Here is a 19,120-nt window from a genome sequence, read left to right on the forward strand (position 1 = left end):
GTTCTGGGTTATCTGAAGGACATCACTGGACCCTTACTGGACCCCCTGCAGTTTGCTTACCGAGCAAACAGGTCCGTGGATGATGCAATCAACATAGGATTGCACTTCATCCTGCAACATCTGGACAAAACAGGGACTTATGTGAGGATCCTGTTTGTGGACTTTAGTTCGGCTTTCAACACCATCATCCCAACAACCCTCCAGACCAAACTGACCCAGCTCTCTGTTCCTAGCTCTATCTGTCGGTGGATCACCAGCTTTGTGACAGACAGGCAACAGTTAGTGAGACTGGGGAAATTCACATCAAACAGCTGCTCCACCAACACTGGCGCCCCTCAGGGATGTGTTCTCTCCCCTCTGCTCTTCTCCCTTTACACCAACGACTGCACCTCTAAAGACCCCTCTGTCAAGCTCCTGAAGTTTGCAGATGACACTACAGTCATCGGCCTCATCCAGGACGGTGATGAGTCTGCTTACAGACAAGAGGTTGAGCAGCTGGCTGGCTGGTGCAGTCTTAACAACCTGTAGCTGAACACGCTCAAAACAGTGGAGATGATCGTGGACTTTAGGAGAAACCCACCTGCACTTTCCCCACTCACCATCATGAACAGCCCTGTGACTGCAGTAGAGTCATTCAGATTCCTGGGAACCACTATCTCTCAGGACCTGAAGTGGGACAATCACATTGACTCCATTGTAAAAAAGGCCCAACAAAGGTTGTATTCCCTTCGCCAGCTGAGGAAGTTTAACTTGCCACAGGAGCTGCTGAAACAGTTCTACTCAGCCGTCATTGAGTCTGTACTGTGTACTTCTATAACTGTCTGGTTTGGCTCAGCAACAAAATCGGACATCAGAAGACTACAGAGAACTGTTCGGACTGCTGAAAGGATTATTGGTGCTCCCCTGCCCACCCTTCAAGAACTGTATACATCCAGAGTGAGGAAAAGGGCTCATAAAATCACTCTGGATCCCTCACATCCAAGTCACCCCATCTTTGAACTTTTGCCATCTGGCCGGCGTCTCAGAGCCGCAAATACCAGAACAGCAAGGCACAAAAACAGTTTCTTCCCCCAGGCAATCTACCTCATGAACAGTTAAATGTTCCCCACTTATGCAAACAAAATTGCAACATCCTTATATTTATTTGTTACCCCTCCATCCTAGTACATCCCTGCATCTTTTTCAATCCTATCCCATTATCATTTATAGCACAATTGTTTATACACTTATTTATTTGGCTACCTTTTTTTTTTTTTTTTTTTGTCTGTGTGTTGGTGTCTCTGTGTACTGGAAGCTTATGTCACTAAAACAAATTCCTTGTATGCGCAAACATACTTGGCAATAAAGCTCTTTCTGATTCTGATTCTGATATGGTGTGGTTCAGTCGTGGTATTGCCGGCCCAAGACTCAAACCCACAACCTTAGGGTGAGGAGTCAAACTTTCTACAAAAACTTCCCTTTAAAGCTGCAGTAGGTAACTTTTGTAAAAATATATTTTTTACATATTTGTTAAACCTGTCAATATGTCCTGACAGTAGAATATGAGACAGATAATCTGTAAAAAAAAAAATCAAGCTCCTCTGGCTGCTCCCAGTGGTCCTATTGCCATTTGCAGTTACTGACCGCTCCCGGTAAGAAAACAACCAATCAGAGCTGCGGTCCGTAACTTTGTTTGTGTTCAAAATGTAGAAAAATGTATATAATAAGCGAGTACACCATGAATCCATTTTCCAAACCGTGTTTTTGGCTTGTCCTGAATCACTAGGGTGCACCTATAATAAGTGTTTATATTCGGACTATTTTAGATTGCTTCGGGGGTACCACGGCGGAGTAACCCAGTACCTTTGTGATTCTTCATAGACATAAACAGAGAGAAGTAGTTCCGGCTACGATGTTCTTCCGCAAGACGCAAGCAGTTCTGTTTATTAACCGCTAGAGCGTCAAAGGTTACCGACTGCAGCTTTAAATGTATGTATCCTCGGGGAAAGAAATAAGAACAGCTCTCCTAAAAAAAGAAGCGGTTATAGGAGGGGTTTTTTTTGACATTGAGAAAGCGTATGACATGATGTGGAAGAAAGGGCTGTTAAGCTGCTGGGAGTATGAGCAGACATATCTTTATAGCTTTGGCTGGACAGTAGGCAAACTGCAAATAGGTATCAGTAATATCGATGTTAGTCCCATGCTGACTCTGCCAGTATATCCACCTTGGCTTTTCTCTATGCCAACAGATGATTTGCAAATATTGAATTTAATATAAGAAAACCAGAAAATGTTCCAAAAGAGACAATAGTGCAGCAGCATTTAGATAGTTGTTACTTTCAGTTTTTACAAATTTATACAGATGGTTCTAAAGACCCAGAAACTGAGCGTACAAGTGCTGCCATGTATATTCCTCACTTTAAATATAAATCTGCAAAAAGAACTGCTAATAATATATCAGTATATGCAACAGAGATGATCGCTATTCAGATCGCTTTACAGTGGGTGGAAGAAATCCAACCAACAGCAGTGGTAATCTGTTCAGATTCATATTCTGCACTCACAAGTATACTTAGTGGAATCCAGACAAGAAATTTTATTAGAAGTACTGAAAAGTTTGTACCAAATATGGCAGAATTATAGTCAAGTTTTTGTGGGTGTCTGCTCGTGTTGGAGTGGAAGGAAACAAGATGAGGAGGTAGACAAGATAGTGAAACAGACTGACACATGTACCCTTGAGTAAATCAGAAATTAAATGTTAAACTAAAATAGCTGTCAGAAATATATGGCATGAGAGATGGGATAAGGGTAATAAAGGGTGACATTATAATATATATATATATATATATATATATATATATATATATATATATATATATATATATATATATATTATAATGTCACCCTTTATATATATATATATATAAACAAGTAGGCCATGTCAGAACTGCTTATGGTAATAGATATCTCGATTGAGACTTGGACACTCTGCTCTTAATAAATCACTCCAGATGATAGGAAGACATGAATCTGGTCAACATAATCATTGTGGACTTCCAGAAACTGTAGAGCATGTGCTGATTAATTGTAGGGCATATGAAAGGGAAAGAATACAGTTAAAAGAGGAACTGAAATCTGCTGTCATTAATATGACATTAAAGAATATATTAAACTGTTGTCATAAAGGTTATACAGCTCTTATTAATTATCTGAAAAGAACAAATGTAGCCTTATATAATAAGATATAGGTAGAATATATATAATTTATAAAATATAATTTAAAAATATATATTTTTTAGCATTTCCCTTGATATAATCCTCTCAAACTCCATCCCAGTAGGTGGCGGAATATGCACCAAAAGCTGGTTTGCCAACCGACATAACACATCAAAAGAAGAAGAAGACATTGGTTTGTCAACACCAGAAGAAGAGTTCTTGAAAACAATGAACCCTGACGCGGTGTTGAACAAGCAGCTTGCTTTTCGAGTTGTGTGCGCGTTGATTTGCAGCGATAAACAGAAACAGAAAAAGAAAAAGAAGCGAATATGGAAGAGAGAATGTCCGGGACGTCGCGAGCAGCCTGGGCTGTCTGTTCTGCAGAGAGAGTTGGAGGTAAATAAATCATTTTGCAATGGATGCGAGCTTCCTGCTGCGGCTCGAAACTCGCCTGCTTTGTTTTTGCTTCGAATAATTGAAAAGCAAATCTCTGTGTGTAAATTATTCAGCTAGAAACTTTGTTTGTGCTTGTCGTACTATAGATTATGAATGCCAACTCCTCACCTTTCAGTAGGGTGACCAGACGTCCCCGTTTTCCGGGGACAGTCCCGGTTTTTGGTGTCCTGTGCCCGACTGGAGTTGTCCCCAGAAATGTTCCCGTTTTACAGCACGTTCAAAACAACCCGCAAAATACACTGGAAAAATTATATGATTGGGATTGTTTCAGCAGCAGAGGGCGCTGCGAGCTGATTACATGGTCACAAGCCATGAATATATATATATATATATATATATATATATATATATATATATATAACAAAACAAAGAAATACTGTTTGTGTGCAGTGTATAACAAGACATGTAGGTTGCGGGATTGTTTTGCACACAATAGGCTTATTAAACATTAGTTACACTTCCGCTGTCACAACTCTAAGGTCTCTGATATTAATAATAGAAAAAGTAATAAACTAATCAGTTACACTTGCACAATTACATTTGCAAAAATCACATACTTGTAGTCAGTATGAGCCTAAAATGTAAAATATTAACTTTTCTAGGGATAGAAAAGATTGATTTCCAGAAACATGTTTGTAAACATAACGTTTGAAAGGTTGTAGGTATGTACACACAGTTGTGAAAATCTTAAATACAGTTAGAAAATAACACATTTGTTGTTTTATTTATCATTTTTTATAATATTTATTGTTTTATTTTAATGTGTTTTTGTAAAGCCATAATTTTGTTATAATACTAGCCTACTGTTTTGAGATGTTTGTTATTTGCAGGGGTGTAAAATACTTGAGTGATTATATTGGATTACTGTATTTAAGTATTATTTTTGAGGTATTTGTACTTTATCCATGTAAAAATGTAAACTGATTACTTTTACTTGATTTCATTTCTGAAGAAAGAAAACTGTACTTCTTAAGAAATACTCTTTTTTTTTTTTGCATTTACATTTTTTTTAATCTTATGCATATTGAATATGGAAAACAGAAACTCAAAAGTGCTTTTGATGTGAAAGAACCAATGAGGTTTGTTTTCACACATCAAGCACACACATTCAGCTTCAGTTATAACTTAAACCAGGTACATTTCTGGCATCAAAAGTTTGCTATCAGATCTGAGGAAGCATTTCGAGGTAGCAAAGTTGTGTATATATATATAGTATGTATAAACACATTTAAAAATAGTGAATTAAATATTGATTAAAGCTGAATTTGTAGTTGTGTGTGTGTGTGTATATATATATATATATATATATATATATATATATATATGTCAATTTTTTTGATATATTTGCTGCAGCCCTGATCAAACACATGTCTGTAATTATCTGCTGCTTCAGATGGTTCAGGTGTGTTTGATCAGGGTCTACTCTGCAGGAAGGTAGATCTCCAGGAACAGGGTTGGTCACCCCTGTCTTAAAGTAACTATAAATGAACATGTAAAGCAAATATATTTTAAAATAAATTCCATGTGGAGCATGTCCCTGATCCGTGCGATGTTCTTCTCACCCCCCTAAACCTGTCTGCATCTCTGATAGATGACCGATGAGGATGGGTTTGGGGAGCTGCTGAGGATGACAGCAGAGGAGTTTGAGTTTCTGCTGCAGATGGTCGGACCCCTCATTACAAAGCAGCACACAAAAATGAGACGGGCGATATCTTCAAGAGATCGCCTATCTGTGACCTTGCGGTTTTTGGCAACAGGTGGGTCTGCCAGGGCGATATCAGCATAGCTAGCGATTTAACTATTTTCCATTTTAAGAGTCTGTTAGTGTGCACTTTGTAATTTATCTCTCATGCAGGCAAAACATTCAGTTCCCTCAGTGCACTGTACAGGATTGGGGCCAGCACTATTTCAAAGATAGTTATGGAGACCTGTGGTGCTCTATACCAGCTTATGAAAACAGACTTCCTGCAGGTAAGCTCTTTTCAGTGAGATGAGTTCCATTGAACTTGTTAGGACGTGATAATGTATGGTGATTCGTGACCATGCACTGAGAAGTCATGGCCTCAAGATCATATGTTGAGGGAACAACTTTTAATGTGTAAACAACCATAACAACCTGGGATTATCAGAAATTGTAATCAAAAATAACAGTCTCCACTTCAATAACATTTTATTTTGTATTAATGATGACAGTGTGACATTAAGATATGGCTATATTATATTGCACATGCAATGTGTAGACAGCATTCAAATGAAGTTAGAAATGAAGTTAGTTTGAAATGGACCATTATAGCCTGAAATAAATGTTAAGTTACTGTAAAGTGAAGTTTACTCATGTAAATGATTAACTTAGTCATATAAAAGTAACTCTTTTTGTGGCAAGATGGTCAGATATTTACAGTATTTAAAATAGCTAATGCACAACATCGACTGCATGGGTGAAGAGAAGCATGAACCTAAGGGGGAAATAAAATAAAAATATAACTAAATATATTATACAGAAATATTAAACCACAAAAAGAAAAGGTTTTAAGAGATTTTGGGATGGGGTGAATAAAAATATTTTTCATATGAATTGTTTTTCATATATTAATAACACATTTCATACTTCATAATTCTGTCAAAGACAAAAGGTATCTAAACATTGTGTGTACCATAATATTGCCATGTCTTAACTGGCTTTGTTATTCTTTATTCATAATAAAAAGTTATGTAAAAATGGTCAAGTTAATTTGTTGTGGCCACAGCAAACACAAGTGAACTGAACATGTTCCGTCCTGGTCACCGTGTTTCAGTTAAACATCTGAATGTGTCTTTTACTGTTGATTTCCAACACTTGACACAAAGTTGAAATGCTCTAAGCGATATATCTCAAAACTATATTTTAATTGTGATAGGGTTCTGCTTTCATTTGTCTGTGATTATTTTGTAATACAAGTCTAGTCATAAAGTGACAAGTCATAAGTGTCAAATCATAAATTCATATTCACAGTACTTCCTTTTTTTATCATGTGTGAGAAATATATAAGAATCAGAGTACAAATCTTTCTTAACAGTTTTTCTTTTCTTTTGCTAGACCCCATCAACAGAGACAGAATGGCGGGAAATAGCCCAGGACTTTGAATCGAAATGGCAATTTCCACATTGCCTAGGTGCACTTGGAGGAAAACAGATTTATATACAGCCTCCAGTAAAAAGTGGCTGCCTTGACAATAACAACAAGGGCAGGGTATATGTGACAATAATGGCTGCTGTGGATGCAAACCACAAGTTCATTTATGCCAGTTTGGAAACCCAAGAGAAGGTCTCTGATGCTGGACTGTTCGCTCATTCGGACTTGTGTAAAGCGATGGATCAGGGTCTGCTGAATTTTCCTCCACCTGAACCATTGCCCAACAGTGACATAACAATGCCGTACATGTTTGTGGGTGATGAGACGCATCCTTTAAGGCCTGATCTCATAACGCCATATCCAAATCAAGAGATGGACCACAGTCAGGGCGTACTAAACTATCGTCTTTCAAGGGCACGCAGAGTTGCAGAAAATGCATTCAGCATTCTAGCAAGCAGGTTAAGGGTTTTCAGGAACACCATATTCTTGGAGCCTGACAAAGTGGAGAAGATCACTATGGCCTCTCTATGCATCCATAACTTCCTCTGCGAGCGCAGGTCTGAGGCATATACACGTCCAGCATTTGCAGATTTGAAGAATGGGGACCACAGCACAGCTGAAGGAACCTGGAGGAATCCAGGGCACGGGACTTGTCAGCCGCTTGAGCAAAGAGAGGAACACAATGCATTAGCTACCGCAGAAGTGCAACGAAACCTTCTGCGTGACTACTTTGTCTCGCCTGCAGGTTGCTGTCCTTCACCAGAGGAACACATTTAGTATTATAAGAATGTTGGACTAGTATTTTTGTATTGGAGAACACTCAAATGTCAAATGCATTTTATAGCACTCTTTGCAATGTGCATAGTTTCAAAGCAGCTTTACAGAACAATATTTTGTGTGAGGGAGAGATTCTGACAGAATGCCTCTTTGCTTTTTTTTTTTAAGTGCATTTAAAGAACTGTGGTTCTGTTGTGGTACTTTTGGTACAGGATGTTATGTAGATATTATACATGGTTCCTACAGGGTTTGGAAAAATATGGAATTTGAATAAAGTAATTTCCAGTTCTGGAAAAGTATGGGGAAAAGAAAGCAGAGTATGAGAAAATATTTGCATTTCCAGACTTTTGCATCATATATATATATATATATATATATATATATATATATATATATATATATATATATATATATATATATATATATATATATATATATATATATATATATATATATATAATAAAAAAAAATATGAAAATAAGTTTATTATACAAGAAGTAGCAGCTGTTTAGTGATTCTTTCCTGGTGAAGTGCACTTTGCACTTTCATTTCGCATTTTCTCACAATATTCTTAGCACCATACTACATAGTCTCAAGGACCTTTGTAAAAATGAAAAAATATACAGACTTTTGTGAAGACAAGTCACCTTTATTTATATAGTGCTTTTAACAAAACCGATTGTGTCAAAGCAACTGTGTGTCAATAATGGAAAATGACAATTAAAGGCGGTTCATCATTGAATTCAGTGTTGTCATCTCTGTTCAGTTTAAATAGTGTCTGTGCTATCATTTGAAGTACACAAAGTGTCCTCAACTAAGCAAGCCAGAGGCGACAGCGGCAAGGAACCGAAACTCCATCGGTGACAGAATGGAGAAAAAAACCTTGGGAGAAACCAGGCTCAGTTGGGGGGCCAGTTCTCCTCTGACCAGACGAAACCAGTAGTTCAATTCCAGGCTGCAGCAAAGTCAGATTGTGCAGAAGAATCATCTGTTTCCTGTGGTCTTGTCCTGGTGGTCCTCTGAGACAAGGTCTTTACAGGGGATCTGTATCTGGGGCTCATCTAATTGTCAATTGCAGCCTAAAAATCCTTTAACGGATTTGAATTTTAGAAGCATATTAGTATATTATTTGTATGCCAGGTTAAAAAGATGGGTCTTTAATCTAGATTTAAACTGCAAGAGTGTGTTTGCCTCCCGAACAATGTTAGGTAGGTTATTCCAGAGTTTAGGCGCCAAATAGGAAAAGGATCTGCCGCCCGCAGTTTATAAACTCTGCAATTTAATACCAGTGCATATATTAATATGATGTAATCGATGAATAATGTACACACATGAATTGTTGACCTCTTGCCCTGGACTGATTTCCTGCACAGCCCGTACTTCAGCGTTGATTCCTCTGTATGTGACGATGACGTTGGCACAGCAGCTGTGGTTCAAGAGAGCAATGCTGAGACAGCAACAGAGACACAACAGGGAATGTGTGAGGTGGAAAAGTGTCAGAAAGAACCTGAGTTTAGAGAGTTAGTACAGGATACAAATAGAAAAGGGAAATGTGAGACTATAAATGAGAAAATATCCTCACTCTGGGATGTTTTTCTAAGAACACAAATGCTGGGTTGAATCTGATGGGTAAGAAAGCTGGGTTTGTTTGAGCCAATATAGATTGATAATAATTTGCAATCAGTAACCCAACAGTGCCACAGTTTGTTGTAAATGTAGTTGTGTACTCCTTTAAATTATGGAAGCATGTGGGTAGCAATATTCAATTTAGAATGCAATATGCAAAATGACAATGTATTTCTGTATTAACATTTACATTTTCCAATACATTTGTGCAACGTTTGGTGCAAAATGAAAATTAAATTACATAATTTTCATTTTCCATTTCACACGCTAGCTTTAATATGTAAAATGAAAGGTAAGTAGTGCTGGTTTGATGGAAATCACATTTCTCAGTCTTGGTGTAGAGTTGATACTGGATAAGGCATTTCAGCATTGACCTCACATGGATGTGTTCCTCCAGATAATTTGAATTGATCAGGATGCGGTCTATGAATATGATTACCCATCTGTTGAGCATGTCCTGTAATATGTTATTCATTAAACTGATGGACTGTTTGCTATGGCGAAGGGGATAACCAAGTACTCATAGTGCCTCCCTCACGAATCAGGTTGCATCAGGTTGTAAGCATTACGTAAATCCAACTTGGTATAGTATGTGGCCCAGCAAAGCTGTTCTAGTGTGGCTGCTCCAGATGAGGCAGGAGAAATGGAGGGCCGAATGAATCCCTTGGAGAGTTCTTTGCAATGTAACACTTACTGACTTCGGATTCAGGTAATCAGAGATAACGGAAATATCTGGCCTTTAGGAGAAGAAGTGCATGGCATCAATAGCGCAATCGACAGAGTGATGAGTTGGAAGTTGTGGAACTTCTTTCTACTGGATTGTGGAGATTTGGAGCGAGAGTACCTTCAGCTGACTGCACTAGTGTTGGTGGTTTGTGGGAGAATTTCTATTCATCCTCTTGTGGGAGGATTTATTCAACCCACATGTGAGTTATTTTCTTTTGTTGTTAGAACCAAGGTTTATTTTGATTGAGTTTGTTTTCTTTAGTTTTCATGGGAAGCTGTAGGGAGGTGGTTGCCATTTATTTTGATTGCTTTTTCTCCTGTTTAAGAACAGTTAGGGTAATCGTTTGTATTTATTTTTTTATTTTATTTTTGCAGGTTAGATAGGTTGTTTTTGGGAGTTAGTGTGTTCTGTTTGTTATGTTGGCCTGGACCCCACCTGAAGTTATGTTTGCTTCCTTGTGTTTAATAAATTATCTTCTGTTTCCACATTAATTACACTGTTGTGAGTCAGTAGAGGGGAAAAACTCCCTCCATCTTTCCACCATTTTGCAATTATTCCTTCCCATCCCTAGACTGGGGAGGTATGTAACACACACCAATTTGAAAAACTAATGGAATGCACAGTCGATATATATAAAAAAAACTGGATGACATAATTTCTTACTGCTAAATTCTGAAAAAACAGAGGACCTAAAAACTCATGTAATAACCTAGAACACTGTCTAAGACTTGATGGCTGCTCTGTCAATTCTTCGTCATCAGTTAGGAACCTAGGTGTGCTATTTGATTTTGAGAAATCTTTCCTTTCATGAGTTCACGCTTACATATAATTAGCTGAGGTATGGTATGCATATTTGGCGTGCTGTCCGGGGAAGGGCTCCGTGCTCGGGAATTGCCTGAACCTAGAGTACCCCCCCTTCCCTGTCTATTCATAAAGTGAACTCGAAGTGAGGAGATGGGGTGGAGGAGGGATGCTGATAAACCGTCAATGGATAGAGGTAAGTCAGCAATATTTGTACTCTGGGATTGATTACTAGCTTGTGGTCCACCTGTGTTGATTAGGCTAAGTATCTGACACGCTCCTCCCGAACCTTGTTACGAGAACATCATTTCATGAGTTCACTCTTACATATAATTAGCTGAGGTACGGTATGCGTATTAGGCGTGCTGTCCGGGGAAGGGCTCCGAGCTCGGGAATTGCCCGAACCTAGAGTAGCCCCCAAAACACAAATGGACAAGAGGACAGCCGCCAGATTAAGAACGTCCCCCAAAATAGCATTGAGTACAGGCGGGGGCTGATTTTATTTTCTGAGAAGTCATCTCGTTGGCGGGTCAGGAGAGCCTACGTACTCCAGTGGGAGCGACTTAATGGTTGGAAGGGTAGGCCCTACCGGCTGCAGGTACTGAACTTTGAGGTCAGAGGCACCCGGTCGGTAGGGCTCGAGCCGATGCTCAACAGGAGCTCACAGCGTTGGAACAAATGGCCACACCCATTTTTAAGACTAAAAAAAGGTGCATACATGCATGTTCTGCAATGAAATTATGAGAATTGTGAAAAGTGCTGTACAAATAAATATGAACATTAATATTTGCGTAAATGTACAGACTGACCCAGCAATGCAAGTGAAATATCCATTAAAAACCTCTCCGGACATCTTGGTGACAAATCATGAGGAGTACGTAAGTGATACTGTTTGTATTGCTTCAGTTTAACCAAACATAAAACTGATGTCATCCAATGTACGAACAAATGACCCCAACCTTTCCGCTAAGGAGTTAATTGCATCAGGACTGCGATATGCATTTACCACCATCTCTCATGAACACCTAAACCGCATCAATCAGAGCCGCTTTGAGCCATCTGGATTCTGGAAGACTACTTTTAATGTTCTTTGTAAGTTTGCACCTCAAAGAGCCAATATGCTAGTAATATGCATACTAATAAGCATCTAGTTAATAGTAAGAATTGTTCACTAAAGTGATTAGAAAAACAAAAACAAACGAAAAACATTACAGAATCTCTTTATAACTGTCAGAAATGTCCGATTCTGTCATCTCCAGTTGCTAAAGGATGTGTTCCTAGTTGCTATGGAAACTCTACTTTCCTGCCACTAGTGTTACTTTATCAGTGTTGCATCTACAAGAATGCAGTTGTTCCAAATACCAGCATATTTGATTCTAGGCATAAGTAATGCATTTTTGTAATGCCTCTGATTCTTAACTACCTGTGTTTGAACACCTCCTGGAGATAGTGTGAACAAAAAGAAGGATTATTAAATAAAAATAAGAATAATAGTTCAAAGTTCATTGTTCCTTTACATGGACAGAACTTAACGTAACGTAACTTGACAGAACAGACTAAATATGAATGTATTAAAGGCTTGGCTGTTTGAACTGAGAGACGCACCTGGCCCTGAGTTAACTTCCGGTCTGTGTTGTGTATATCGGTCTGGCTGCGGTGCCATCTACAAACGCAGTTAAAGTTAATTCAATTCAATTCAAGTTTTTTTTGTGCTGTGGGGATGTGTTGCCCATATATTTATTTATTTGTGGAGACTCGCCACGGCTTTGTTGAATAAACATGAACACGTATTGCACGTTTAATAATTAGATTATTAATAATTCCTTACATTTATATGTTTAAATATCAAAACGAGGCATATTTTTATATCACTGTATTTCTGAAGGAAGACTTTGTGAGCGTAGCTCTGCTTTGTTGACATTTGTTACTGGGGAAACCTCTATTTCTCGCGCTTTAAAGCGCTTTTAAACTCCTGCGCTTTTAAACTCCTGGCACAGAATGAATTTGCATTTTTAATTTTTTTTATCTAGATTAATCTAGATTAAAATGGCTCATTTGAATTCTACCAAAGATATTGAGAATGGGTTTATCAAGCTAGGTGGTGCATTAGAAAAGGGGCTCATCTCCTGTTTCCAAAATGCATCACAAAGTGCTTGAGAAAGCTGTAAACTAATTCCACACTGCACAAGGTGTAAACAACCGTAAACCTGTTTCACACATAATCCGTCTGCAGTGTGTGTGCACCCATACTAACGGATTCCAGCGTTCATGTAGTTGTGGTCCGTCAGTGCGTTCCAGGAGTGGTGCGTCTGCAGCAGTGCAGCGATCGTTCACGTACCGAGTAGCGGACTGCAAACGCAAACAATAAGTATGAGTCTGTGCTGCTTCAGCACCACATACGAAATGCACAAGGACTGCATACGCACTGCAGGCAGATTATGTGTGAAACAGGCGTGCGTAAGGCTAGGCATAAATCCGCGCTTAAATATCAAGGTCAAAGTCATCATAGCTCACCTAGTATAAACCCAGCTCTCAACCCAACTTTGAGAATAGATTAATGGCAATATATTTTTATCTCCCAATAAGAGTCTCCCGTTAACGCAGCACGTTAACGCCGATAACGGCCCACCACTAGTAAATAACGACTTTATATTAAAGTGAACTGATCCTTAAACATTTATAATACTAACAAAGAGTAAACATGTTTACATACATTTAAGCTTCATTGATAATATATAGTGTTATTAAATGTACATACATTTCATATATATATATATATATATATATATATATATATATATATATATATATATATATATATATATATATATATATATATATGTGTGTGTGATATGATATGATATGATATGATATGCTAATGACCGCTAAAATGCATTGTCACAGTTTTGTGAAAAGTTACCATTCACAGTAGAGTGACGAGTAGAGTGACTTCATGGAGACAGAACAGAATTCTGAAAAGAATTTCTAAATTGCCTAAATTTACCCACTAATTATTAACATTTGAGATGGACCTGTTCACAAGACACAGCTATACAGTATAGCGTAGTTCAAAACAGTGTGGGCAAATAGATGAAGAAACACATTAAGACATTTAGAAAAACACATTCACTTACTTCCCTTCCTCCACACACAGATCTCACAGAGCATGAGACACACAAACGAGCCAAAATGCGTTACATTTCTGAACATTAAACATCATTATAATTGATCTTTATTCACCGGTTTCTTGTGGTTTCTCATTAAAACTTATAAAAGTAAATAGTGTAAATTACATTTCTAATGTCATAGTTTATTAAAGGCAGAACACGTTGTACTGCAGTGTTCCCCATGTGTGCAACTGGAATTTCAATCTGGTTAGTGTCTTCTGCTAGTAAGTGAAGCATTTAAAAACTAAACTGACAACAGAGGAGATTAAAATAATAGCAGATTTGTCTCATTTTAAATCAATATTAAAATTGGAGTTGAAAAATTTACTTCAGACAGGTATTTTATTTTTTCATTTTTGGGCTGAACTATACCCTTATCTACTTGTGTTTAAGTACTTCTGGAGATGGCTTGAAAAAAAATTATTACTTAGTAATAATAGCACCAGTAGGGCCTAATATAATAGTAGATTAGTAAAAGTTCATTGTTCATTTGCAAACGTAACATATCAGGACAGACTAAATATGGCTGTGTTAAAGATTTGATTGTTTGAATTTTGTTGGGACAGCGGAATGAAAGACTTAAGGGTTTGGAACTACATGCGGGTGAGAGCGAATTTTCTTTTTTGTTCTGTTTTGGGGGGGGGGGGGGGTGCGAATGGGGTAAACTGCCCGTTTAACATATACTGTAGGACATAGAGGTATTCAGGACTTCACTGCTTGAAAAGGGCTTATGTGTAACGTCAAATCTTCTGAATTGGCTAAAATAATCTTATAAAAATGTAATCTACTTTTCTTGTTTTGTGACTAGACAACACACATTTTAATTAGATATTTAGTTACAAATTTGGTGATTAGAACTAACTTGGGGACGTTGTTTTTTCTTGGAAAACAAGAGACCATATGATGCTGAGGTTGTAAATGATGGTCCCGTGCGTCGGCGTCAGGTATCCAATTAGTAAAGTAATTAAAATGACAATTAAAACGATCTTATGCTTCGTGTGTTAGCAGGGCTGAGTTTGAGAGTCAGGAGAAAAAAAATGTGATGGTTCAAACCTACTACCTTTAGTTACCATTAAGATCCCGACCACTCTCGCGCGTCTTGCGTCACTGGAGTCTGTGATCTAGAGGAGGCGCGATTCGGTTCCCTCTGCTTTCACTCAATCAACAAGCTGTGCGTTTCCGAGAGGTTCTGGCAGGTTAACGGCAGAAAAAAAAACAATCCTTTCACTGATCAGAAGAAATGGAGTTGGGGAAATTGAACCGAACCTCTGCAACCACACGGTAACGCGAGCGTCGATGAGGAAAGGACTAAAGAAGTAAGTTACATAAACAGAAACACAGCCGGCTTTAAATACATCAGATGTGTTTTATTATGCGCGCTCTCGTGGAGTGTGAGAGAGAGGGAGAGAGAAGACAGGGTGCGCATGAGGTTTCGATTGGACATCCGATTGGTTTCGTTTTTCAAGTAAATACAGGAATAAACGACATCCTAGATGAATATTAAAAGATCGACGTACCCGTGAATAATTTCCCTTGATCAAAAGGCAGAGCGGTCACATGGGTGAAGAAAGAGAGAGAGAAAACCTGCAGCCTACAGAAATGGTTCATAAATTATCAATGCGATGCGTATAACGAACTGCGTAATACATGCAGGTGCTCGTTTTATAAAATGTAATATCACCGTAATATTTCTTATGCTAATTTTAAGAACTGTTTATGGTATTTAAATTATTAGGATATGACTGAATACAGATCAGATGTTTTGATCAAATGTATCTTTTAATAGACATATTTTAAAAAAAAATGGTGCAGCTCGTTTTAAAATTGTGATATCTTGCACCTTATTTACAATATGAATTGCAGTTATTAAGAACATTAAATTATTGTTAAGGTTTCAGTACAAAATAGGCATATAAATCATACAATCGACAGCATTTGTTAATTGTTGATTATTTGTTAATGTTGAATACCAAAAAATCCCTCCTTCAAGAGAATTGAAAAATAAAATGTAAATCGTATATATCAATAAAAGCACTTTATTTAGTGTATAAAGTTGTTTTATCATATTTTTTGCAGTTAAATGTTTAAGGCATATCTCTGTCAAGGCATTGAATCTGGAAAGAATAAATATGTAAGTACTAGATTAATCATGTTATAATCCATAATATTTTAAATTTTGGCTTTTTTATTAAAATCTTTCAAAATGTAAAAATCTCACCATAAATGCTTCACTCTATCCCATAATCTTGCTTTTTTTTTTTTTTTTTTTTTTTTTTGGTAATCTCAGCATTATGTCACACGTGCAGTAAATTAATGTTAACTTGTACTGACCCCGGAGTGTCCCTTTTAGAATTACTAAAATCTAAACTCTGTTGTACTACATGGTCAGATTGTGAGTTTGAGTGAGCCACACATGACCTAGTGCATCAACATCCACCATGAATGTGTGTTAGGGAGAATACTGTATGATGTAAATCTCATTTTAAGAATGAAAACACACTATTTAAAACTGTTCAGTAATATTTAGGTTTATAAGCCCACTGCCTAAAATGTAATAAAGGTTATTTAAAATGGTAAATTTAAGATGTTATTGTTACAAAATGCTTAACTCAAAAATGAAAATGCAGTTGTTTTTTGCATGGCATATGCTGCAGCACCGTTATATCCTGCATCTTTTGAATCAACAATCAGTGCTTTAATAATTTGTGAGTGTATTTTGTGTATTTTAACCCTAATTTACTAAAACACTACATGTATGAAATTGTGCAGACTTTAGTTCTTTTCAGTGTTTCTGCTTATAGTGGTTCTTTATGTCATGTGCATCTTCTGATGTGATTTAAATTTTTCCTTTCTCTTTTGGAGTGTTACAAGCTCTTGGTGCATGAAGAAGATCTATAAAGTTGCAAGGACTAAAGCATCAAATCCAAAGAGATATTCTTTATCAAAGTTAAGCTATGCCCCCTAAAAACGGCTCATTCAAGCACGCCCCACGTCTATGTCACTATGTGGAAATATTTCTGTAACGCTGCCCAAATGTTGATGCAAAGAAAGAAGGCGTGGTTTCAGTAACCGCAGTTAGTGTTAAAGAAGTCATGTCAGGGAGATGCTGTATCTAAACGAAAGCAAAAGCACTTTATTTGGCCTTCTGAAAGACGATGCATTTAGGAATCTTTAAGATTACTTGCAACAGAACAGCAACACATTTTATGGACTGGATTCGTGAACCTAGGAGAGGAGGTTATTCTGACTTTGCTATGACAATCTGGTGCTTCTGAATCAACTACTGTAAGTATGTTTTGTTATTAGTTTAAGTATTTGCTATTGAATGTTTCAATGCAGAGTTTTTTTGCGTTGTGTGTGTGAGAGAGAGACAGGGTTACACAGTGGAGTCAGCTGTCTTAACCGTCCGTGGCTTTTGTACTGCAAACACATACGAGCTTCATCACTGTGTCTGTCAGGTGACTCGGTTACTCTTACGGTTTGAACTGACGGTAAAACTAAGGACAGTATAAACTGTCTTTACATTTATTTTGAAAGTTGAAGCTTGCGTTTATGGAAAGGGTTGCTTGTGGTGTTAAGCCAATCCCAATCCACTGGGTCAGCTGACCAGTCAGAGCAGACTGCGCTTGTCAGAAGATGGACTTTGTAGAAAATGATGCATTTGAGAGAGGCAGGGCATAGAGGACCTACAATAATGTATAGTATTTAAAAAATAATGTTTTTTTTTTAACATTAAAGCATGTCAACATATTCTGTTACACCAAATATACACACAAAAAAGGATCTTTGCTTAATTTTTTTTTTTAAATGCATTATTTTTCACATAATTTACACCTTATACCATTCTAGGGCTGTGATGTGGACCAAAAAAAAAAAAAAAAAACGATTGTGATTTCTTTAATCATTTTTGCTACTTCGCTTTTAATAACGATTTTGACACACACAGATATGCTTTACTGTCATAAATGCAGTGTGAATTTGAAACATATTTCCAAAAGAAACCCAATTAGAGCTTTATCAGAAAATTGTAACATGTCTCTGGAACAGATATAAGTCAAAGGTGTGACAGAGTATGGCAAAAGAACTTGTTTATATAAAAGTGCACTTTTCCTTGTTTTAAATTTAGCCAAAAAGACGTGTTGACTGTGACTGTCGAGGGTGCATTATTGTAGCTCGAAAGCACATATGACTGAATACAGATCAGATGTTTTGATCGAATGTATCTTTTAATAGACATATTTAAAAAGATGGTGCAGCTCGTTTTAAAATTGTGATATCTTGCACCTTATTTACAATATGAATTGCAGTTATTAAGAACATTAAATTATTGTTAAGGTTTCAGTACAAAATAGGCATATAAATAATACAATCGACAGCATTTGTTAATTGTTGATTATTTGTTAATGTTGAATTCCAAAAAATCCCTCCTTCAAGAGAATTGAAAAATAAAATGTAAAGCTTATATATCAATAAAAGCACTTTATTTAGTGTATAAAGTTGTTTTATCATATTTTTTTATGGTTAAATGTTTAAGGCATATCTCTGTCAAGGCATTGAATCTGGAAAGAATAAATATGTTAGTACTAGATTAATCATGTTAAAGACGTGTTGACTGTGACTGTCGAGGGTGCATTATTGTAGCTCGAAAGCACATTAATATAATATTTTCTGTTCACATCCTTTGCTTCTTTTCCCATGTGCAGTGGGAACATTCTGATCCATTAACATGAGCGCTGAAAACATAAGTACTACAGACTGAGTGTGTGAACCTGGCGTTACTTCTCTTTGCCCAGTCTATTCTGTTTTTGAACAATAGAATATTTGTTTAAGAGGATCACACAAAACCTGTGTGCATCATCGTCTCGCCCCCTTTGTTGCATGTTCCCAGGGGCGGGATTTGTGATGTCACAAACCCAGGAAGTAACTCGTTGTAGTCCCTATGAGCTGTTTTTGTAGGCATTAAACTGACAAAGGTCTCAGTTTCTCTTCTCAGTCTACTAGAGAATATATATGATATATATTGCATTGAAATAAAGGGATAGTATACACAAATATTTAATTTTTATCATTATTTACTCACCTTGACCTCATATGGAGAGTCCAAATCAATGGTTGATGACATGAGAAAATTAACTTGCCATAAATATTTTAGCGGCCATGGAACTGTATTTAGTATAACTTGATATTTTTATTGGCAATATCACAATTTTATATACTTACCAATGATGATTGTGACTCATAATTGATGCTCGGTTAGTG

At 37.1% G+C, this 19,120-nt stretch overlaps 2 protein-coding genes across 5 annotated transcripts in view; both read left to right on the forward strand.

Moving 5' to 3' along the window:
• Positions 1 to 3,359: 3,359 nt before the first annotated feature.
• On the forward strand, positions 3,360 to 7,870 carry LOC113121291 (uncharacterized). Its single transcript, XM_026291638.1, has 4 exons — positions 3,360 to 3,591; positions 5,243 to 5,408; positions 5,507 to 5,622; positions 6,728 to 7,870. Exons 1-4 carry the CDS (start codon positions 3,424 to 3,426, stop codon positions 7,538 to 7,540), a joined length of 1,263 nt encoding a protein of 420 aa, XP_026147423.1. The 5' UTR covers positions 3,360 to 3,423; the 3' UTR covers positions 7,541 to 7,870.
• Positions 7,871 to 14,954: 7,084 nt separating this feature from the next.
• The window catches only part of kcnk2b (potassium channel, subfamily K, member 2b), a 55,718-nt gene continuing 51,552 nt past the window's right edge, over positions 14,955 to 19,120 (forward strand). For all 4 annotated transcript variants that reach the window (XR_003294703.1, XR_003294701.1, XR_003294702.1 and 1 more), the window contains exon 1: positions 14,955 to 15,177. Coding sequence is in view for 1 of the 4 variants with exons in the window: in XM_026291640.1 (XP_026147425.1) it covers position 15,177 (1 nt within the window). In the remaining 3 variants the exon portion in view is untranslated. The remainder of the gene's footprint in view (positions 15,178 to 19,120) is intronic.

This window comes from Carassius auratus, chromosome 20, assembly GCF_003368295.1.
Source record: "Carassius auratus strain Wakin chromosome 20, ASM336829v1, whole genome shotgun sequence".
Lineage (NCBI taxonomy): Eukaryota > Metazoa > Chordata > Actinopteri > Cypriniformes > Cyprinidae > Carassius > Carassius auratus.

Coding starts and splice junctions, on each gene's coding strand:
- LOC113121291 (XM_026291638.1), top strand. CDS start 3,424: ATGAACCCTGACGCGGTGTTGAACAAGCAGCTTGCTTTTCGAGTTGTG. Junction 5,409..5,506: donor CTTGCGGTTTTTGGCAACAG/GTGGGTCTGCCA, acceptor TCTCTCATGCAG/GCAAAACATTCAGTTCCCTC. Junction 5,623..6,727: donor TGAAAACAGACTTCCTGCAG/GTAAGCTCTTTT, acceptor TTCTTTTGCTAG/ACCCCATCAACAGAGACAGA.